The 24,445-nt window shown below is 39.4% G+C and overlaps 1 protein-coding gene across 1 annotated transcript in view; it reads right to left on the reverse strand.

Annotated features, from left to right (window-relative positions):
* LOC150077598 (phospholipid-transporting ATPase ABCA1-like) overlaps window positions 1–24,445 on the reverse strand; it is a gene marked incomplete at its 3' end in the record, with an annotated part of 856,770 nt that overhangs the window by 311,485 nt on the left and 520,840 nt on the right. Inside the window, exon 26 of the mRNA XM_090386943.1 lies at window positions 8,832–8,913. Within this exon, the coding sequence (XP_090243069.1) occupies window positions 8,832–8,913 (82 nt within the window). The remainder of the gene's footprint in view (window positions 1–8,831; window positions 8,914–24,445) is intronic.

Below are 24,445 nucleotides of genomic sequence, written 5' to 3' on the forward strand. Positions count from 1 at the left end.
TCAATGGACATTGGCTCTTTGTGGACTATTATTATTAGTGGTGTCCCCCAGGGGTCCATGTTGGGCCATTGTTGCTTTCAGTATTTATCAATGATATTGATGAAGGTATATCAGGCTTAATGTCCAAGTTTGCAGACAATACAAAGGTTGGTAGGGTTGTTAATGACAGTAAGGATGGTACGCTACTGCAACAGGATTTGAAAAAGTTCAGCAGATGGGCTGAGAGATGGCAACTGTAGTTTAACATTGAGAAATGCAAAGTGCTGCATAGGAGCAGCAGTAAACTCAGAGTAACATAAAAACTGTGTGGTACTAAACTCAGGGTAGCAGAGAATGAAAAAGACCTGGGGGTAATTGTGAAGTCAGATATTAAGTTTTCTGAGCAGTGCAGGCAAGTTGCAAGCGTAGCTCATGAGACCCTGTAAATGTAGCAATTTTGCCAGCAGGGATAAGGAGGTGATTATTCACTTGTATAAGGCAATGGTCAGGCCACACCTTGAGTACTGCATATCTTTCCTAAAATGATATGCAGTCATATACCAAGTTTTCTAAGCAGGGCAGACAGCCTGCAAGAGTACCTCATGGGGCTTTTTTGTAAATGCAGCAATTTTTCCAGCAGGAATAAGGAGGTGATTATCCCTTTGTATAAGGCAATGGTCAAGGCTCACTTTGAGTACTGTATTTAGGTCTGGAGGCACATTTTAGGAAAGATGTAGAGCTGCTGGAATGAGTAGAGAGAAGGGCAACGAGATTAGTGATCGGAACAAAAGGTTTCTGTTACCAAGAAAGCCTTAAGTTCTGCAAATTGCAGCATCTGGAGACTATGCTGTGAGGTTATCTGATTGAGGTGTATAATGCCTTGAATGGTTTGAGCAAGCTCAGTGCTGATGGGATTCTTCCTCTTGCTCAGATTCCATGCCTCAGGAGGCATAAATTGAAACTGAGGAAAGCCAGTTGTAGAATAGATGTGCGGAAATTGGCCTTTAGCCAGCAAGTGGTTAATTGCATGGAAAAAACTGTAGCGCATTATCTCTAAAGGGTGAAAAGGTGATGTTTTACGTATTGATAATATATCCCAACAAGTTATTCATTTTGCTCAATCTTGCTTCTGTGTGTTGGGTCGCTCACCATTGTCCATACTACGACTCCTGCTTGGCACTGTAGTAAGTTGTTTCTTTGGCCTTCCTCCCTTACTTTTTATTTTATTTTTCTTGTTTCTTTTCCTTACTTTTTTCTGTCTCTGCCGGGTTAGCCATGAAATATACGACAGCATTTCATTTACTTACCGCTGCTTTTAACCTGGCTTCCGTACTTCAACATGTTTTCATTGTTTTAACCATGTGCTACGTATATTTCATGTTAGAAACAGGGGCCTTATAATCTTGCTGTCCATTAGCAGAGGCAAATGATGCAAGAAAGCAAGCTTATACAGCAACAGCCAAAAAAAAAAAAAATTCCACACATCTATTTGACAACTGTCTTTCCTCAATTTCAGTTTATGCATATTCACGTTTGTAACCTGAGCAAGAGGAAGAATCCCATCAGCATTGAGCCTGCTCAATCCATTCAAGGCCTTATATACCTCAATCAGATTGCCTTGCAGGTGCCTAGTCTCCAGATGCTGTAATTTGTACAACTTAAGCCTTTCTTCATAAGAACATCCCTTTGTTCCCCTCACTACTCTTGTTGCCCTTCTCTGTACTTCATCTAGGAACTCTACATCCTTCCTAAAATGAGGCTTCCAGACCCAGTACACAGTATTCAAGGTGTGGCCTGACCATTGCCTTATACAAGGTGATAATCACCTCCTTATCCCTGCTAGCAAAATTCCTGTATATCATTGACAAGACCCCATTACCTTCTCTAGCAGCCTGTTTGCACTGCTTATAAAACTTCATATCTGACTGCACAATTATCCCCAGGCCTCTTTCATTCTCCACTACCCTGAGTGTAACACCACATGGTTGGTACATTTCTCTGGGGTTAATGTTATCCATATGCAGTACTTTGCATTTGTCAATGTTAAACTTCAGTTGCCACTTCTCAGCCCAACTTTTCCAGATTCTTTTGCAGCAGCATACTCATTACTGTTATTAACAACCCTGCCAACCTTTGTATCATCTGCAAACTTTGACATAACTTCATCAATATCATTGATAAATATAAAAAACAACAATGGGCCCAACACGGACCTGGGGGTACACCACTAATAACATTAGTCTACGAAGAGCAGTGTTCATTGATTCTCTCTCTCTCTCTCTCTCTCTCTCTCTCTCTCTCTCTCTCTTAAACATCCATTGTAGTAACTTGCCCTTAATGCTATACTGCTTCAATTTGTACAGTAGTCTTCCATGTGCAACAGTATCAGAAGCTTTCCTGAAATTGAAGTATATATCAAAACTATCTTTCTTTGGTTTTGATGGCTGACCCTTGAAGAAGATATTAAAATCATCAGATTTACATCATTAAATACTTCTTTTAATTTATTATTTTTATTTTTCAGGTAGATAGGTAGATCTGTCTGTGTGTCTATCTAGTTTGTGTCGGACACATGCTTTTGAACTCCTGCCTATTTGCCCCTTTTTGACGTTTGTCTGCGAGAACTCCAGTCAAGACTTATATTGTTCGATTGTTCTTCGGAAGAGCTTTCGAGTAGCAATAATTTTGTTTGTGTAGATTTAGTGAAGTTTGAGTTAGGTTAGATTTTAATTTTTCAACTTTAGCCATGGAAGGCTGGATATTCCAGTAATGGCTTATTCCACCCTCTACCACATACCCCATAAATTGCCTCCAGCTATGGCCAGTGAAGGTCAAACAACCACAACAAGAACCTACAGCTACTGCTGGAAGCCACACCCTGTGACAACAGGTGAATACCTCAAGGTCCAAAAGGTCAGTAACTGTTCATACTTATGCTAATGCCGTATCTAATGGATTATGCTTGCCGCCAGCGAAAACCCCTCTCTCTCGCGACCAATAATAGCACATACGCGATCCAACAATGCTCCAACAAATGAAGTAACCGCTATTACTTCCTGGGAAAATGGAATAGTAAGCTTTGCTACCAAGGAAAACACTCCTTTAGAGCAGTACCTTACAGCGACTGGGGAGAAAGTTCCACCGAAAAATATTACTCACACCTCCCGTGTGGTGGGAACTGTGTAGGTGTATTTCAGCCACCCCTCGTGGGCGCAAACCATCCTGCGAAATGGAATAGACATCGGTCTTCATCACCTGGAAGAGGTGTCAATTGCCTTAGCACCAACAAAAGTTACAATTTCAAATGTCCCACCTGAAATTCCTCATCAATTTCTGAGAGGAATTTTATCCAAATACGGATCTGTTTACTGGGAAAATACGCACACTCTCTGCAGCAACCACAAAACCGGCATTTTCGCATATAAAAAGCTTCTGCAGGCAAGCACCTATGCACTTCGCTAACAATGATGCAGCAAACATCCCAAAAACCCATCAACGCCGATTTAAATGGAATCACTTACACCTTTTATACCTCCATTTCCTTTCAATATTTCTTCTGCTATGAAGAGGGCCACATCAGGAAAAACTGCCTGCATATCTCTACCTCCTCTGAAAGTAATACTGAAATTCAGGTGGCACCAACCAGGGTCAGGCCAGATCCACAAAGCGAGGTGACTGTTGGAAACAATGGGGATACAGAAGAAACCATCAAACACTCTGAGATGCTTCCCACACCAAGCACGTCAGGAAAAGAAAATTCAAAGATCACAGAGGGCCAGGACATACCCCTTTCAGAAGACCCATCAACTGAAAGAAGAGGGTTTTCTCGGAATCAACCCCCAAGGCAGTCCATATCCAAAGTCACAAAACAGAAGAAGACAACGGACACCCTGGTAGGAAAACAGCCAACCGCTAACCAAAACAACAGGAAGAATGAAAATAAATACAGAATACCCCAGGAGTCAAATGGTCAGTTCCCAAATAAGCCATTCAAGTATGGAAATAAATAAGCAGGTAGAAACCGCCAACCACTCAAATGAAGAACTTGATTCTCTGGGGACCGAAGAAGAGAACAACTGTGATTCCCATGATTCAGATGCTTCAAAAGACAAAGAGAGGGAAAGCAATTTTCCCTACACTAAAGGCCCTCTAAGTGTGGAAAAATTATGCTCTTTTTTAAGGGAAGTACATGGCTCCCCACAGAAGCTGGTGACTGCTGTTTTATTTATTATTTACTTTTTTTGTTAATTGTTGGTGCATCGGCTTCTGTGGCCATATTGCACCACCCAAGGTTTTTGCATTTTCTACTCTAATCCAAGACGGGATTCGAACCCGTGACCTTTGGGTTGCCAGGCAGGCACTTTACCCATTCAGCTAGCCCGGTCGGCCTGTGACTGCTCTGAAGTTCATCACTAACATACCAGAGCTTATCTCACAACTTAAGGACCTGCGTTTTAAATTAAAAGTAAAAAAGGACAGGGCAGATGTGAATAGATCCAAGCACCTGTACTACTTGATTAATTGGCTCGAACAGCAATACCACAATCAGGATGCTAACCGACCCAAAACTTGCAAAACCCTTATCTTTATTCCTGCAGATAATGCTGACACTTAGCATGCTATCACTTAATGCAAGAGGATGCCTCTCTGCATTGCACAATAAGCTGGCCATTTGCCAGATCCAATGACATCATGCCAACCTACTCTTCCTACAAGAAACAAATATTAAAGCAGACACAAAGCCATCCTTGAAATGGGCAGATTGGCCATATGTATTCCATCATTCTCCAACACAACAACATCATGGAGCAGGAGTGAGTATCGGCCTTCATCATAAGTCTGCCTGTAAGCTCAATGTGAGGGCAGAGATCGCTGGCTACCATTTTACGCCCTCCTGGATACACCCCAGAAGGAAACCCTGCACCTTTTTAACATCTACATGCTACAGCAGGACAGACTTGCTATTCAAATAACCAACTTCATACAAAGCCATCTCTCTACTATAGATCAGGAACACATCATTCTTGCTGGTGACTTCAACTGTACCCTTGGCCCAGAAATAGACAGAGCACAATGCACTGCACAACATTAATCAACAACCTACAGGCCTTGATAAACAACAATGAACTGGTCGACATATTTAGACACCAGCACCCAGAAGAAAAGTCCTACACCTGGAGATCAGCAAATACAGCATCTGGAAGACTACCTTACTAACTGGACGGTAACTACATCCCACTGGACAGATACTACATCCCAAAACACACCATCCCCCTGGTCAGAAGCATCACACATTTGCCATCTCATATCTCAGATCACTCCATTATCAAATTACAGCTCTCATTTTCACCCAATCACTTGGAAATTCAACAATAGCCTTCTTCAAGACAGGGAATACATCTCTAAGCTACAAGACCTGATATCCAGTCTTGCCCAATCCAAAGGCAGATTGTAGCCCACGAACACATGGTGGCCTAGATTTAAAAGTCAACTGAAAACATTCTTGCAAACCTACAGCCATCAGAAAAGTCAACAAAAGTGTAATAACCTCTATCAACTTGAGCAAAGTCTGAAAAATCTCCCACCTGATAGTCAGGCCCATCAGTCAACGCTACAAGTCATACAAACCCAATTAGAACATTCTGCCAAAGGCGCCCTACTCAGGTCGACATACATCCACATAAATCTATCTGATGCCCCAACCAAATATTTTTTCTCATTAGAACACAGACATTACAAAGCAACCACCATCATTGCCATTCAGCTGCAAGATGGAAACATCACTGAAGACCCACAGAGGAAATCTTCTCTGAAGTAATAAGATTTTAAAGAGAAATTTACAGTTCTCAAGAAACCTCGACAAAGGCAACCAAGGAAATCTTTCAGGACTTAAAAAAATCTCCCATATGGCCCAATGCAGTATGGAGAAACCAATCACCTTACAAGAACTAACAGCAGCATGCAAAGCCCTTTCCAAAAATAAATCATCAGGTCTGGATGGACTGACTTCTGAATTCTTCCAAATGTTTTGGGATCAACTCTTCGAATGCTTGAAGAAGCCCAGTCCCATGGACTACGAGGTTCAGTCACCACCTCTCTCGCTCGACTGATTCCCAAGAAAGGGGATCGCACCAACCACAAAACCAGCGCCCAATTTCCTTAATGAATATGGACTGTAAAATTATTTCCAAAGCTATCGCCAATAGATTAAAATCCGCTCTCCCTGATATCATTGATCACCAACATACATACTCAGTACCTTTAAGATTGATTCACGACAATCTACATCTGATCCATGACTTCCTCTCCACTGCAAACAGCCAAAGAGAATTCCTAGCACTAATTAGCCTTGACCAGGAAAAGGCTTTTGACAGCGTTGAACACAGCTACCTTTTTCAAACCTTGAAAGCTTTTGGATATGGACCCTACATCATCGGAACAATCCATCTGCTATACGAGGAAGCCAAATTCTGCCTGAAACTGAACAACCAGCTCACCTGCCACTTTCTGTATTCCAGAGGGATAAAATAAGGCTGCCCACTCTCCGGACAATTCTACACAATTGCCATAGAACCATTCCTTGATAAAATTGCCACCAGTCTACAATCCCGACAAATGTTGCTACCAGAACCCCACCTAAAGATAACCTACTCAGCATACGCAGATGACGTCACAATTGCAATATGCCATGAGAGTGAATTTGAAGACATTCAAAATGCTCATGATCTCTACGCTCAAGCATCAGGTGCAAAACTCAACCACTGTAAGACCAGCGGCCTGTGGGCTGGCAACTGGAAAACTAGAACCGACTCCCCCATCCAATGCACATGGTCCAGTGAGGGACAGAAATACCTAGGTGTGTACCTCGTCAATACCCTCCTTTTCTCCCAGAAGAACTAGCTTGAATTGCTGAGTTGTTTCAACAGAGTACTCTGGGAAATGGAGAAGCGTGTATGCCACATCTTTGCTGAGATGGAGAGTGCTTGTGGTCAATCAGATGGCGGCAAGCGTTCTCTGGCACACCTTCAAAGTTCTCACTCCACCTGTTGATTTCCTCCACCAAATCCAGGCATCTGTCCAAAGCTTCCTCTGGAACAAAACCAACTGGATGTTCTCTTCCAAACTCAAGGGTTGGTCTATCTTGATGACAAAATCACAGCATTCCAGATCACCTTTCTTCTTAAGACACTGCAAACGAAATACCCACATTCCGACACTATGGATAATCTACTAGCAATGGCCACTAGAGGACTATCTCTTTCAACAATATTGAGAATGGATATAGCACTAGCACCACTCAAACTACCGCCCTTCTATAAAGACGTACTGCACCGCTGGAAAAAGCTAAACTTTCACCATACTCTTGAGAGAACGTCCCGTCCCTTCCCACAATACTTTCAGAACCGCTCTTCTACAATAAAAGAGTAATAGACCCTGCAAATGATGATATTCTCTTCTTTCCTACGTGGAACTGGGCAGGATTAAGAACCATAGGTGACCTCCTGACACCAAGCCTTGAATGGAGAGGATCAGACTTGCCCATTAAAACCATAAATGCAAAGCAGCAACACAGACATCTAAAATCAGCAATCGCATAAGCTCTCCAGACATCACTACAGCTAAAGGGATTGGAAATGTGACTCGATCCTCATCTACACCAACCTTCGTCATCACATCACCAGAAGATATGGTACCTCTGTCTCCTGCGCCCTCCAAAAAAAGTCTATCAACTAATCATGTCTCACCATACAGCAACGATTTTCCCATCATCCACCTGACAAGCTGTCCCTGTACCCCTCTCCACTCACCAAAAGCCACCATCTAACTTTCAGTGAAACCTTCCGTACAGGACGAAATATTCCAAATTGGACTTAGACATCCAGTGGAGACTGTGCCACAACGTCCTTCCTACCCGAGTCAAGCTAAAAATCTTGGGTTACACACCTCAAACTACTGCCTCTTCTGCGCCACTCCAGGTACCCTGGAACACACATACCTGGTGTGCCCTGTGAACAAGGAACTGGTCAAATATGCTTTGGATGCAGCAAAGCTTGCCTGCAACCATGCCCACACTCCGGAGGACTACTGGTACCTGCTTCACTCTGAGCAGACAGCACACACCACTTGCAACTTCCAAAGTTGCAAGTGGTGTGTGCTGTCTTCTATCCAAAGTTTCTGTATTTATATATTTTTTATTTGCACATAAAATGTAAATAGATTTTGTTCAAAAAATGTATCTCTGTCTATATGTATAAATGTAACCCCTTAAAGGTAATGTTAAAAAAGTTACATATGATGAAGAGGTATTCTATTGAAGAAATGGTTTCAGTGAATAAAAGATTAATAAAGATTTAGGATATTAACATTCTTTCACCTTTCACAAATCTACTACACTTCTTTTCTACTTTCCTCACCCTTCTAGTTACTGGCACTTTGTGTAACTTTCACATCCATTTATGCATACTTTATTTAATATATTAATACAATATATAATATATTAATACAATTAATACAATATATATATATATATATATGATATATGTTTGTATTAATAAGGAAGGAACAGTGCTGGAGTAACTTGATATATGTGTTTAACGCTTGTAAGAGACTAATCATGCTAATCATACTGCAGCACATGAGAAACATGCCGGATACCTATGATGGCTTGGAACTCAAGCTGTGAGCATTGGATCCCAGTGATAACAAACTAGAAGGCTAGCAGCACCAACACTGTGAAGTCCCCTCACCATGTATAAGTGCCCATGTTGAGGGACATGTCTAGAAGAGAACATAAATAAGAGGCAGCTATAAAGTAAGTTTACATATTAGTAATGAAGAAAATAACTAGTTACCTTCATTAATATTTTCTCCTCCATTCATAACTTGGTGATCTTTTATATGGTCTCCTGCTGCACTAGTAACCTTTAAGAAAACCTATAAAAATTTTGCAAAAGTTAGACAGATACTCAACAGACATATAGGGTCATCATAAAAGAGGCAACAACTCTGAATGCCAAATTTTTTTTTTGTTTTATTTTATGTATTCAGTTAGCATTAGCATTTAGCATTAGAAAAGGCATACGATGCAAGAAAGCAAGCTTATGCAGCATCAGCCAAAAAAAAAAAAATACGGCTCCCATTTCACCCCTCCGTTCGTTCCAAATACCTGTCCACCTCAGCCTTAAATATATTTAGGCTATCAACTTCCACAACAAAAGATGGAAGTCTGTTCCACCAATCAACTACCTGCTGGCTAAAGGCTAACTTCTGCAGATCTATCCTACAACTGTCTTTCCTCAATTTGAATTTATGCCCTCTCAGGTGATTATTCTGAGCACGAGGAAGAATCCCATCAGCACTGAGCATGCTCAAACCATTCAAGGCTTTATACACCTCAATCAGATCACCTCGCAAGTTAGTATTGGGGAGTTTGCTATCATTTAATATCCAAGACATGGGAGTTTTTTTAACAGCTAGTATGCATGCACCATACCAAAAAAAATTCTGTTAGCAAGATGCAGTCCCAAAATATCAACGATTTTATCTATTTCTGTGCTCTTGGATATGTTTTTTTGCTTGATTAAAACACTCTCATGACTTATGAACTTGGCCACATGTAGCAAAATGGGGCTTTACAGGCCCTTCTGAAAAACACCAGTTGTGCATTAATTGCCATTTTGACATTAGTGGCTCTTCAACTTCAGCTTCCTAAATATATAGAAAGTTCTACTTGAGTAGTTTTTGAAGTGATTTGCATTGCTTACACACAGTTATAAAGTGAACTGGCAAAATACAGTAGTTTATGTGCATGTGTTAGTTTGAATTTTTGCAATTTTTAATAGTTTTATAAATTACAAATAGAAGTAATTAACAGTTTATATTTATAGATGTGCATTTCAACGAAGTGTAAAAACCGACATTTTTAAATTTTTCATTAAAAAATAAAAATTGCATTTAATAGTATTCCAATTCATTAGGAAAATGATCAAGCACCAGTATACTACAAGCAGAATTTTAAGAAATATAAAACTGTTTTTAGAACTAAAAAATAAATAAGTAAGGTTGGTGTCAGGTCCCACACTATTTTGGTGTCATGAACCCTGTGGTGGGGATGCTACCTCTGCAGGGTTAATGACATAAAACTCCCCAGTGCCTGTACAATAAATCAAAAATACAGAGATTCAAAACTGCTGGATTTTTTTCTAGATGACTTCTAATCTACCATACATATGAGGGCCACTCTGGAACTAAGGCCTCCAAAGTTATTCTAGGGTATATTGGCAAATATGCCAATTTAAACTGCTACATTTATTTTTCCATATTCATCGCAACTTAGTATACGTTTTTCTGCACTATTAAAAAGAGCATGCATTCGCTCTTGCAAAAGTTGCTGGCAGCCTCTAAGAGTCACTCATTTCGGCAACAATGATAGCATCATCAGTGAAGTGTTCTCCACGAGAGCCATCCTTTATAGGACTAAATATATGAAAGTTGGATGCGTAAAGTTAGGATTAAATTGGGGGATGCGGCAGAAAAGTCCACCTGAATTCTGAAATGGTTCGCCTCTTCAGGATAATGGTATGGGGGTCTGATATATAATAGTACTAAAGGAAAAATTTTCCTTTCTTCTGCTCTTATTCTTGCAATTTGTGTCTTCAGTTTCTTCATATGGCAAGCAGAACTGTCCATGCATTCCTATAAATGACCCCATAAATGTCCTTCAAACATTCCCAGAAATTCACAGGGTTAGCCCATCTCTTGGCCCAAAACACAAAACATTAATTTTCCAGTGGATGAGCCTTGAATTTATTTCTTATCGGTGACAATGATGTCAAGAATATCAATGCCCACGATTTCATCCTGCTCCAGAAGATCACCACAAGCCTGTACTCTATGCTAACAAGAACCATAGAGTACAAGCCTGTACTCTATGGTTCTTGTTAGCATATGTGGGACCAGATGGGTCCCACATATGTTAACAAGAATCAGAGTGAGAATTATTTTCTATGTATTAAAGCTTATTCCCACTATTGAACACATTTTCCAGGTCTTAATGCATAGCTCTTCCTGAATTAGTTTATCTATCCCATCCAAGTTCTGTCATTATTGAAGTGCGAGGACAGCCTGACTTTGCCACATCCTTCAAATCACCACCAGCATCACTGACACACCTAACGCACCTGAACTGTGCTCAATTTGCCTGTCATGGCCCCATAAATGTCTTTCAAACATTGGTGGGTGCAGTTTTTTCTGCACTGAGGAACTCCATAACAAACTGCTGCTTCGTATGCACATTAATGTGTATTTTGTATTTTTTTCTCCGTTTTTATAGATTATTACAGTGCTGCCATCTGGTGTGCTACTGAACCAGTCAAGGCATTGACAGTAATGATTAAATAAATGTTCAGCCTGATACCAATACATATTGCATGCAATATCACATGAGCATGAAAAAAATCAACAATTTCAGAATGGTCCATGTGCATTTATTATTTTATAATTTACTTAAGCAACAAAAATATCATCCATCCTTTTATTTCTTTATAATACAATACATATTTCAATAATAGATTTTCATTAAACAGTGTTGAGAAAGTTAATAAAAGGATAAAAGAAATTACAACTCAAACACCAATATAAACAATAAAAACACTAAACCATGACATATTAAATATTTTACTCTGCTTAGTTGTCGTTATGCTGAAAAACACAGATTATTAATCATTAAGACTTACAAGACCATGAAAGAAAGAAAGCAAGTCAAACACATTCAGTGACAGAAAAGAAAGCAATTTAATCAGTTCTAGCAGAAATCAAAACTCTACATTTCAGCACTTAGTTGATTAATCATAACAACAAGAATATTAATAGTATTGGCCATATAGTACAAGGAAGCAACAGGCTTTTGTTGCACTGGCAAAAAAAAAAAAAAAAAAACACAAAAATTATATGCTTTCCTCTTCATACAGTTATGTAATCCAGTAGACCTTTGAATTTATTCAAACTGTCTGCCTCAACAACCTGTGAGGGCAACCCATTCCACCATCAATGACTTTCTAGCTAAAAGAAAACTTCCTATAATCTAATCTAAACCTCAAGCCCTGTAATTTGAATTTATGACCCCTAGTTCTGGAATTGTTTAGAACAGTGATAATTCCCTCTTGGAGTGTTATAAACCTCAATCAGGTCACCTCTGAGGCACTTCTTTACCAAACTCTATAGCCCACATAATTGGAGACTTTCCTCATACGGTTGTCCTTCTGCTGATCTCACTATTCGAGTTGGTCATCTTTGGACCGTTTCATGAATCTCAATGTCTTTTTTTCAGATGAGGTCTCCATACTTGAACACAGTATTCCAAATGTGGACTTACAATTGCCTTATACAGTGGGATTACGAAATCCCAATCTCTACAGGATAGCATTTGATAAATTATTGATAGGACACCATGCGTTTTCTGGCTGCTTGTTTACACAGTTCAGAAAACTTCATATCTGCCCATATTGTAACCCCTAGATCCCTTTCCTCCTCCTCCACTGTTTTTAATTCAACCCCTCCAAGTGCATAATTTATTTGTGGGTTGCTATTCCCCAAGTGCTTAATTATTAATAATTCCTTAATATGGTATTATGGGTAAGTTGGTACAATGGATAAAAAGAGTGGGAGAAGACAGAGTGGTAATCAATGGATGCTGCTCTTCGTGGACTAATGTTATTAGTGGAGTCCCACAGGGTTCGGTGTTAGGCCCACTGTTGTTTTGTTTATTTATCAATGATATTGATGAAGGGATATAAAACTTAATTAGCATTAGCAAAGGCACATGATGCAAGAAAGCAAGCTCATATAGCATCAGCCAAAAAAAAAAAAAAAAAAAAACATACACCCTTCTTATTTCACCCATTCATTCGCTCAAAACGTTTGTTGAGTTCTGCCTTGAATCTATTTTAGGCAAGCTTCGCACATATATCCTAAAACTGTCTTTCCTCAATTTGAATTTATGCCCTCTCAGGCAATTACCCTGAGTAAGAGGAAGAATCCCATCAGCACTGAGCATGCTCAAACCATTAAAGGCTTTATACACCTCAATCAGATCACCTCGCAGGTGCCTAGTCTCCAAACACTGTAATTTGCAAAAATTAAGCCTTTCTTCGTAAGAGTAACTCTTTGTTCCATTCACTAATCTTGTTGTCCTTCTCTGTACTAGTCCCAGCAGCTCTACATCTTTTTTAAAATGAGGCCTCCAGACCTGTATACAGTACTCGAGGTGTGGCCTAACCATTGCCTTATATAAGGGGATAATCACCTCCTTATCCCTGCTAGAAAAATTCCTGTATATCACTGACAAGACACCATGAGCTACTCTTGCAGACAACATATGTGCCTGCACAGTTACCCCCAGGTCCTTTTCATTCTTTCCACTGTCAGTATAGTACCACACAGTTGATACGTTACTCTGGGGTTACTACTTACCATATGCAGTCCTTTTCATTTGTCAATGTTAAACTTCAGTTGTCACCTGTTGTTTTGTATATTTATCAATGATATTGGTGAAGGTATATCAGGCTTAATGTCGAAGTTTGCAGATGATACAAAGGTTGGCAGGGTTGTTAATGACAGTAATGGCAGTGTGCTACCGCAACAGGATTTAGATAATTTGGGCAGATGGGCTAAGAAGTGGCAACTGAAGTTTAACCTTGACAAATGCAAAGTACTGCATATGGGTAGAAGTAACCCCAGAGAAACGTACCAACTGTGTGGTACTACACTTAAGGTGGTAGAAAATGAAAAAGACCTGGGAGTAATTGTGCAGGCAGATATGAAGTTTTCTGAGCAATGCAGACAGGCTGCCAGGGCATGTCATGGGGTTTTGTCAATGATATATAGGAATTTTGCTAGCAGGGAAAAGGAGGTGATTATCCCTCTGTATAAGGCAATGGTCAGGCCACGCCTTGAGTACTGCGTACAGGTCTGGAGGCCTCATTTTAGGAAGGATGTAGATTTACTTGAGTGTGTACAGAGAAGGGCAACAAGATTGGTGAGGGGAATGAAAGGATCCTCTTATCAAGAGAGGCTTAAGTTCTGCAAATTGCAGTGGCTGGAGACTAGGCACCTGCATGGTGATCTGATTGAGGTGTATAAGGCCTTGAATGGGTTCAGCACGCTGAATTCTGATGGTATTCCTCCACTTGTTCAGATTACAAACCTAAGGGGGCATAAATTCAAATTAAGGAAAGACAGATGTAGAATAGATGTGCGGAAATTTGCCTTTAGCCAGTGGGTAGTTAATTGCTGGAACAAACTTCCATCTGTCGTTGTGGAAGTTGATAGGTTGAATAAATTTAAGGAGGAACTGGACAGGCATTTGAAGGGAATGGTGTGATTTTTTTTTTTTTTTTTTTTGGCTGATGCTGCATAAGCTCATACATTTGCTTTCTTGCATCACATGCCACTACTACTACTACTACCTCTCAGGCATTTGCCCAACTTTTCTAGATCCTGTTGCAGCAGTGTACTGTCATTAGTGTCATTAACAAACCTGCTGACCTTCGTATTGTCTGCAAAATTGGATATTAAGCCTGATATACCATAATCAATATCATTAATAAATACAGAAAAACAACAATGGTTTGTTTGTTTGTTTTGTGGTTTTTAGGAGCATTAGCAACTAAGGCCATATTGCTCCGGTGATATGCGGTGGTCATTCCCTGACTTTTCCGCATCCTCCATATTTGGTGGTAAGGGCTCGAATCCCATTCTAATCAAGAAACGTGTGCTATGAACCTGGCTATGGAGGTGCCAACAACAATGGACCAAACACTGAACCCTGGGGGCCTCCACTAATAACATTAGTCCACTAAGAGCAGTGTCCATTGATTATCACTATTTGTCTTCTCCCACCGAACCATCCCTTTATCTTTAGCACAATTTGCTTCCAATGCCACATTGCTCCAATTTGTGCAGCAGTCTTCCGTGTGCAATCAAAAGACTTTCTAAAATCCAAATATATGATATCAAAGTTATTCCCTGTATCCAGTTCGTTTGTGACCACATCATAGTATCCAATCAAATTGGTCAAACAAGACTTCCCCTTAACAAAACCATGCTGTGTCTAAATTATTATTGCTTCCTTGTCTAGATGATCTTACAATGATTCTTTAACCAGTGACTCCATTATTTTCCCTGGAACAGAAGTCAAACTAACAGGTCTGTAATTACTTGTGTTATCCTTTTATCCCACCCTTTGTGAACTGGAGATACCTTTGCAAATCTCCAGTCCATGAGTACCTCCCCTGAGTCCAAGGAAGCTCTTATAATTATGGCTAAGGGTTTGCTTACTTCCTTTAATATAACTGGATAAATCCCATCCACCCCAAGTGCCTTTCTTATGTTTATCTTCAACAATTTCTCCTCCACTTTGCTCTCAGTTATTACAAAATCATCTAGCTCACTGCTAGAGTTTAATTCACCTCTGGCATTCCCCTCCCTGAATAATTTCTCATGTGTGAATGTAGATACAAAATACTCATTTAGTTTGTTAGCTACTTGAACAGGATCATCAACAGTTGAAATATCGATATCAAGTGGACAAATCTGATTCATCCCTTTCCTTCTAGAGGTAAAGAACTCTGCTGTTTTCTTTGCATCCTTTGCCAAAGATTTCTCATAATCTGCATTTGCCTTTAGCCAGCGGGTAGTTGATTGGTGGAACAGACTTCCATCTTTTGTTGTGGATGTTGATAGCCTAAATAAATTTAAGGCTGAGCTAGGTTATTGTTATTGTTATTTTGGTTTTTAGGAACATTAGCAACTAAGGCCATATTGCTCCGGGATATGCGGTGGTCATTCCCTGACCTTTCCGCATCCTCCGTATTTGGTGGTGACGGGCTCGAACCCCGGTCTAATCAAGAAGCGCGTGCTACGCACTGCTGCTCCTTCCCACCTGGCTACGAAGGCGCCCTGCTGAGCTAGGTAGGCATATGGAATGAATGGAGGGGTGAAATGGGAGTTTTTTTTTTTTTTGGCTGATGCTGCATAAGCTTGCTTTCTTGCATTGTATGCCTCTACTAATGCTAACCTCCTTTGTGACTTTGTTACAGACCAAGTCAAAGTAATGTCAAAGTTTGCAGATGATACAAAGATTAGCAGGGTTATTCATAACAGTAATGACAGTATGCTGCTGCAAAGGATCTGGAATAGTTGGGCAGATGGGCTGAGAAGTGGCAACTGAAGTTTAACATTGACAAATGCAAAGTACTGCATATGGGTAGAAGTAACCCCAGAGAAATGTACCAACTGTGTGGTACTACACTTAGGGTGGTAGAAAATGAAAAAGACCTGGGAATAATTGTGCAGTTAGATATGAAGTTTTCTGAGCAATGCAGACAGGTTCCCAGAGCAGGTCATGGGTTATTGTCAATGACATACAGGAATTTTGCTAGTAGGGAGTAGGAGGTGATTATCCCTTCGTATAAGGCAATGGTCGGGCCATGCTTTGAGTACTGCTTACAGGTGTGGAGGCCTCATTTTAGGAAGGATGTAGAGTTGCTTGAGCTTGTACAGAGAAGGGCAATGCGATTTTTGAGTGAACAAAGGGTCCTCTTACCAAGAAAGGCTCATGTTCTACAAATTGTAGCGGCTGGAGACTATGCACCTGCGAGGTGGTCTGATTGAGGTGTATAAGGCCTTGGATGGGTTGAGCAGGCCGAATTCTGATGCGATTCTTCCACTTGCTCAGATTACGAACCTGAGGGAGCATAAATTCAAATTGAAGAAAGTATTTAGAATAGAGATATGCGGAAATTTGTGTTTAGCCAGCATGTGGTTAATTGGTGGAACAAAGTTTCATCTTTCGTGGAAGTTGATAGCTTAAATAAATTCAAGGAGGAACTGGACAAACTTTTAGAGGGAATGGATGTGTGAAATTGTTTTTTTTTTTTTTTGGCTAATACCACATAAGCTCATAAGCTTGCTTTCTTGCATCACATGCCTCCATTACTATTACTAATTAACATTTATCAGTATTAAAACACAGCTGCCACTTCTCTGCCCATCTTTGAAGTCTGTTTAAGTTATCCAGAAGGAGCACTGCTTTGCACTGATCATTAGTGGCTCTGCCAATCTTTACATAATCTGCAAATTTTGGCACCATGCCTTCTATCCCTTTGTCGATGTCATTTATGAAAATGAGAAACAACAGTGGTCCAATAACTGATATTTGAGGGACCCAATCCTGATGTTACACCAATCTGAAGAATATCTATTAATCACAACCCTCTGCATTTTGCTCTGTAGTCAACCAAATCAAACTTAGATTTTTACCAGTAATCCAAACTTGTTCAAGTTTATACAGCAACCTCTCATGAGGGGACAAGTCAAATGCTTTAGTAAAATTCAAATAAACTATGTTGAAATTATTCCATAAATCCAGCTCATGAGGAACCGTGTCAAAATAGCCTACTAAGTTAAGCATGATTTACCCTTAACAAAGCCATGTTATGAGTCCTTCTGGATGCCTTATTTATCTAAATGTCCCTAGATTGCACTCTTATTTACTGCCTCTAAGATTTTTCCTACCACTGATATCAGACTAATCAGTCTGTAGCTAACAACTTCACTCTTAGAAGCACTTTTATGTATTGGCGATGCACTGGCACTTCTCCAGAGGAATCTCCCATGATTCCATAGATGCCCTCATAATTAACTTCAATGGTTCAATACACTCCCTTGTGCTCTCCCTCAAAACTACAGCGTATATGCCATTAATTCCAGGAATCTTAGTTGCCTTTATGCTCAAAAGTTTTTCTAATAAACAATCATCTGTAATTACAACATCACTAATTTCATATGGCTCAGCCTCACTCGCAGAGTCTCTTCTCAGCATAAAGGGCCTTTAATCAGTAAAAACAGATGCAAAGTACCTGTTCAATTCTTCCACAACATCAGTTGGGTTGTGCAAGGCTTTTCCACACCAAGTGGACACGGTTCCAATCTGATTCGCTTTATTCTTCCTTGTATTCAAATACATATAAAATTCCTTGTTCCCCTTCTTTGTTCTCTCTTTGCCAATGCTTTCTTATATGCAGCCTTGGCCTCCCTGACCTTATTAGTGGTACTAAAGGTATGTATGCATGCAAGGCTTCTGTGATTTTTGGTTTAAAAGTATTCCATAATTCAAGTGTATTCACCATCCCTTGGCAATCTGCCCAGTTCACAGATGCCATATAGTGCCTTAAACTGTCAAAATCTTTTCTGCTGAAGTTAAAACCCACACCTTTACCTTTAATTACTGCAACAACTTCCTTCATCTACCAGCTGATGGTTGCATGATCACTTCCTGACAATGGTTTTATACTTTAAGCCCTGCGATCTCATCTGAATCATTAGTAATGATGAGGTCAAGAATATTCTTACCCCTAGTACTTTCTCTAACATTCTGGTACAAATAATAATCAACTAGTTTATTTTAAAAATTTTCACCCATTGTGAGTTTCCATCTCACTTATTTCAATCAATCTGCGGCAGATTAAAGTCACCCATAAGACATTCATGTTTGCTTGCCTATTACATTTGCATGTAAAGGCTCTCGATCACAATTTTCTGGTCTGTAGATTATTCCCCCTCTCAATGTTCCTTTGCTTCCAACTAACTCACATTACACAGATTCTGTGATGGCAGACAATTTCAGACTCAGCAAAAGTTCTTTTTATGCTCAGGCTGCTTTTGATAAGAAGCATGACCCCTCCATCCCCTTCTATCTTCCCTATCTTTCCTAAATACATTATACATACTGCAGTGGAACTCATCGCCAATTTCCCAGTGGAACCACGTTTCTCTTAGCCCTATTATATCAGCATTAGTAGTCCTAAACAGGAGTTCAAATTCAGCCATTTTATTGACAACACTCCAAGATTGCTGTAGACAGTTGATGATAAGTAATCATCTGCAGTTTACTACCCTGATGCACCCCTTGAAGTTATTTAGGTTTGTATCCCAAGGTAATCTTTCCTCTCATTTGAAACACTGCTACCATCAGAAAATCTGAATATCAAAATAAAGTCAAAAATTAAAACCCATTGAAGAGAACAATTTTTCTTAATGAGAGCAGAGGGATCAATTTCAAACCCACAATGAAATGTTTATTGCACCCATTAATAAATATTTTTCATTATTAATTTAGATTCATTTTAAAATATCATTAACCAGTCAGTAGTGACAAGCAACTCACAGGTGCCCCTCAAAAATAACACTCCTATATAAACCACTAATGAATAATTAAAAATTAGAATTTTTTTTTGACCTTCCTAACTATAGTCAAACTTCTACTGCATTAGTTTCTGAATTGATTTTCTTATAGTTTTTGAATAGACATTGAGAATGGTGGGGAGGGGGAGAACCTGCCAGGTACCTAGCCACCATTTTTGCAACTATTTGGATTTTACTTGAAGAACAGCATGGTACTGCACAAGTGCCAACTGCAAACTGTTTAAAGTTTCAGGTTACATGTTATTCCTCTTCCACTAGGTCAGTGGTTTTAAACTGTGGTGTCATGGCACCTTAGGGTGCCGCAACAACATTCCAGGAGTGCCACATAATTTGGGTTTAAGATACTTAAATTTATATATTTTTTAAATTTAAGTATTGATTTCATTATAAAAAGGTACATTCTTATAATTATAATAACTAACATATAACATTTTTTAATATTACACACACACACACACACACACACACACACACACACACACACACACACACACACACACACACACACACACAGAGAGAGAGAGAGAGAGAGAGAGAGAGAGAGAGAGAGAGAGAGAGAATACATAATCGGATCTAACAGGCAGAAAATTGAGTAGGGTGTGCCACAAAGTAAAATAAATTACTTAAGGATGCCATTATTTAAAAAATCGTTGAAACACTAGGTCAATAAACATCTACAAATTTAACCTAATTATTTTTGAAAAATTTATTATTGTTTTAGTATTAGCATTAGCAGTGGAAAATTATGCAAAAAAGTAAGCTTATAAAGCATCAGCAAAAAAAAAAAAAAAAAAAAAGAGACAGCTCTTATTTCAACAATTCATTCCCTCCAATAGTTTGTCTAGTTCTTCCTTGAATTTATTTAAACTATCAACTTCCACAACAAGAAATGAAAGTTTGTTCCAACAATCAACCATCTGTTGGCTAAAGGTAAACTTCTGCACACTTATTCTACAACTGTCCATCCTCAATTTTAATTTCTGCCCCCTCGTGTGTGGTCTGGGCAAGAGTAAGAATCCCATCAGTAATGAGCTTGTTCAATACATTCAAAGCCTTAAACACCTCAATCAGATCACCCAGCAGATGCCTAGTCTCCAGATGCTGAAATTTGAAGAACTGAAGCTTTTATTGGTAAGAGCACCCCTTTGTTCCACTCACCAATCTCGCTGCTTCTCTGTACTCATTCCAAAAATTAGGTCTCCAGACATGAACACAGTACTCAAGCTGTGGCCTGACCATTGACTTATACAATGGGATAATCACATCCTTATCCCTGCTAGCAAAATTCAAGTATATCATTGACAAAACCTCAAGAGCTGTTTGCAGAGAATTTCATAAATAACTGCACAATTACCCCAGCATAACGACAGCATAAAGCTGATAACATGAAAATAGGCGTCTCTCTCAAAATAGCCACTACTCTGTGGGAAGAAACATACGTAATTTCAAATTTTACAAGAGGTTTTACGTTTGGAATGAGTACACCAAATTTGAAATAAACCTAAAAATGGAAGAAATTCAGAGCACTGAATATATAGAATAAGTTTTTTGAATGTTTTAATAATATTTACACACACACACACACACACACACACACACACACACACACACACACACACACACACACACACACACACACACACACATATATATATATATAAGCAGAAAGATATGTTCATGCACTGTTTGAAATTTAATGCACTTAATAGTCCCTTAAATTAAGAAAAAGGAAGACACTAAGAGACATGTTTTTGTTATGGAGGCAGTCCATGAGGGTGAAGTCGAAGAATTCTGACTCTGGGAATAGATAAGTTTTAAAAAATTTTGCTGTTTTATTTACCTAAGTAATATATTAAATCATATTGAATGAACAGCTTTATAGTTCTAGTTTGCTAGTTTATTTTTTAATTTAACTAGAGAATGTGTAAGTTATGGCTTAATATATGAAGTACGACCCAAAAGTTCCCGAAATATATTTATAAAATAAATTAGACTTGCCCTAAGTCTTATTTGCCACCGTCACCTTCGAAGTAGTCCCCTTGAGAGTATAAACATCAATCCTAGTGCTTCTCCCATGATTTGAATGCACCTTGAAAGTCTTTCGTCATAGTGTTCAGCACCACCTGTGATTTGGTTTGGATATCCTCTGCGCTGTCAAATCTTCGACCCTTCAGCTTGATTTTCATTCTTGGGAAGAGGAAGAAGTCACAGGGGGGCTAAGCCTGGCGAATAAGGGGAGGGGAACGATGGTTATGTTGTTGGATGCCAAAAACTGCACCACAGTAAGAGATGTGTGGCTGGCACGTTGTCATGATGAACGACCCAATTCTTTGTGTGCCACTTCTCTGGATGTTTCCTCCTGACAGCTTCACATAACCGCCTCAGGATGTTGCAGTAGAATTTTGTGTTGACGGTCTGGGCGGAGGGACAATTTCCTTACGGATAATCCTATCAACGTCCATAAAACAGATCAGCATAGACTTCACAGTGCACCTTGTTGGGCTTTCTTTGATTAGGGCGAAGATGGGCTCTTCCACTGGGATGATTGTTGCTTGGTTTCTGGGTCATACCCATATACCCAACCTACCCAACTGTCTTCACCAGTGACGATTGTAGAAAGGAAATTGTAATCACTCCTGGCCTGTTCTTGAGGATCTCTGCTAACTTCCATGCGATTCTGCTTTTGGTCTTCACTCAGTAACTGTGGCATGAACTTGGCCACAATCCATCTCATGTACACTCGTCTGACAAAATCAGCTGACATGTGCTGTACGATAGTCCTACAATGCCACAAATGTCGTGGATGATTCACCTGAGTTCTTCACGGATCGCTGCCCAAACTTTTGCGACATTTTCTGGGGTGGTGCTCGATGATGGACACCCAGAACGATCGTCATCATCAACCGACATTCGACCATTTTTAAAATGGTTAAACCAGGAGTAGGTCTGCATCTGGCCTAAAGCATTGACACCAAAAGCTTGTTTTAACTTCTTTTGGGTTTCTGCTGCTGTATTGTTAAGAAGGAAACAAAACTTGATGCAAGCACGTTGCTCTCTCACATCAGCCAGTGCAACAATCACAAACTATGTGAAACACACCGCCAAAGAACTGTGTATAAATATTCAATTTCGGGAACATTTGGGTAGCACCTTGTATGTTGAATCAGTAATTCTGTAAAGGTGATTTGGTGCGAATATCATATCCCAATGTGTAGTGCTTGGTAGGGCAATTTTAGTGCTTTAATTATGTACAATTCTAGTGCTTTATTAATGTACACTTGGTGATAGTTAGATAATTTTATTATCTACTATAATTAACTTATAACTTTACAAATATAATGGTATTGCATAATATATATATAACACAAAATTGATAGTATAATACATATAACATAAACTTTCTATAAAACTACATATAATGTAGACTTGATTGAGTAATATACTTAATTCTGCATAATTGGGGAATAGAGTAGTAGTATTATTATTGTATTTAGGAATATATTAGCTTAGTTTAGTATTATCAAATTAAACTGAATTTAAACAGAAATCATGCCCGAGACTAGAGCAGCAAAGTAACAGGCTCAAAGCAGTGGGAGTCTTGGGGCTAACGAGATAACCAAAGGGGCTGATTTGCCTACAATCATGGCCTAAAAATGTGCAACTTGAGCAATGTTTGCAGATATTTCTGGAACAGGACATGATACAGCCAAGAGTGATGTCTTTGAATGTGTTTGGTGCAGACAGTGTGAATAAATTAGGTGGCAACTCAAAGGAATTCCTCAATATTTTGAGAACATTCCTTTGGATGTCTTCCAAGGAATTAAAATGAGGAAACCCATCAATCTCTCAGCTGGCCAACTCAATGCTACAGGCGACACTTGTGCCTCAGGCAACACAGCTGCAATCACCAAGGCAGAATGCACTGTTCCTACAGAGGCAGTTATTGTTGGTGACACTATTGTCAGGAAAATGGGAAATACATTAGGCAAGAAAGATACGTGGAATAGGACCAGATATGTCTGCCAGGGGCAAAAGTAGATGTGTTGTAGAGCAGATATCGTCTTTGAAAGGCACAAAAGATGATATTGTACATGTTGGCAGTAATGACATTAAGAGTAGGAGATCTCCAGGCTTACTTAACAAGTATAGGGCAATGTTGAGAAAAAGTCAAGTTAGGGTTAAATTTGAAAGTGTCTGCAATATTTCACATCCACAATACGACAGATCATATGATGAGAACCTTGTCAATCAATTTGGCCCTGTAGAGACTGTGCAAGGTTCATGGCTCAAGGTGTTAGTACATCATATTTACAAATTACATAGGGTCTGATTGATTTCACAGTTTCTAGGATGGATTCTGAGATAATGCACAGATTTGAATTGCATCTGTTGCATGACTCAATCCATGCACTACCACTAAAAATGCACAGCCCATTGTCAGTTACAGAAGCCAATATATTAGCTTCCCTAAAACACAAAGTGTGAAGTTGTAAATTCCCTGGCCATTTTGGTGCTTTATCACAGGGAAAGGGGGGGAGGGGGGGGGGAATTCGACTGGCTCACCATGGGAAAACCCTTGTCTTATTTATTTTGGTTTAGTAACATGGAAAATGACTTAACAAGTACAGGGCAATGTTGAAAAAGGTCGCGAGTTATGGTTAAATTTTAAAATCTGCCCAAACACGATAGGAGGGAGTATATAATGAAAGCCTTCTCAATCAATTTTGGCCCTGCAGAGATTTTGCAAGGTTCATGAGGTAGAATTTTTCTCAGCATGGTCTGTGCTTGTTAACAGGAGAGACTGCTTCTACGGGGATGGGATTCATTTAAATAGAAAGGGTGCAAGAACATTTGCTAATGCTAGGGAGGTGGTGTTAGGTGGGTCAGACAACTGCTAGCCTGGGGGGGGGGGATACACAAACTAATAGATTAACAAAAGCCACAGACAGAAGTGAAAGTGATTCTTGCACTGCATCTATTGGAATGAGCAATGACCTTGCACCTTGAAAGCAAGATGCTGGGGATTTTAATGACTGCTGATAGTCATCATTAAACAAGTAAATATTTCTGAACCGTGCCTATTTCTGAATCATGCCTGCAAAACTCAAGGGAAGATTATATCCTGTGTCAAAATATGCAAATACACATTCAATGTATGGTCTCATTGTGACCATGAAATGCAACATGTATTTTTGCAATTATT

The sequence above is a fragment of the Mastigoproctus giganteus genome, chromosome 12, assembly GCF_048544385.1.
Source record: "Mastigoproctus giganteus isolate SK-2022 chromosome 12, ASM4854438v1, whole genome shotgun sequence".
In the NCBI taxonomy this organism is placed as follows: Eukaryota; Metazoa; Arthropoda; class Arachnida; order Uropygi; family Thelyphonidae; genus Mastigoproctus; species Mastigoproctus giganteus.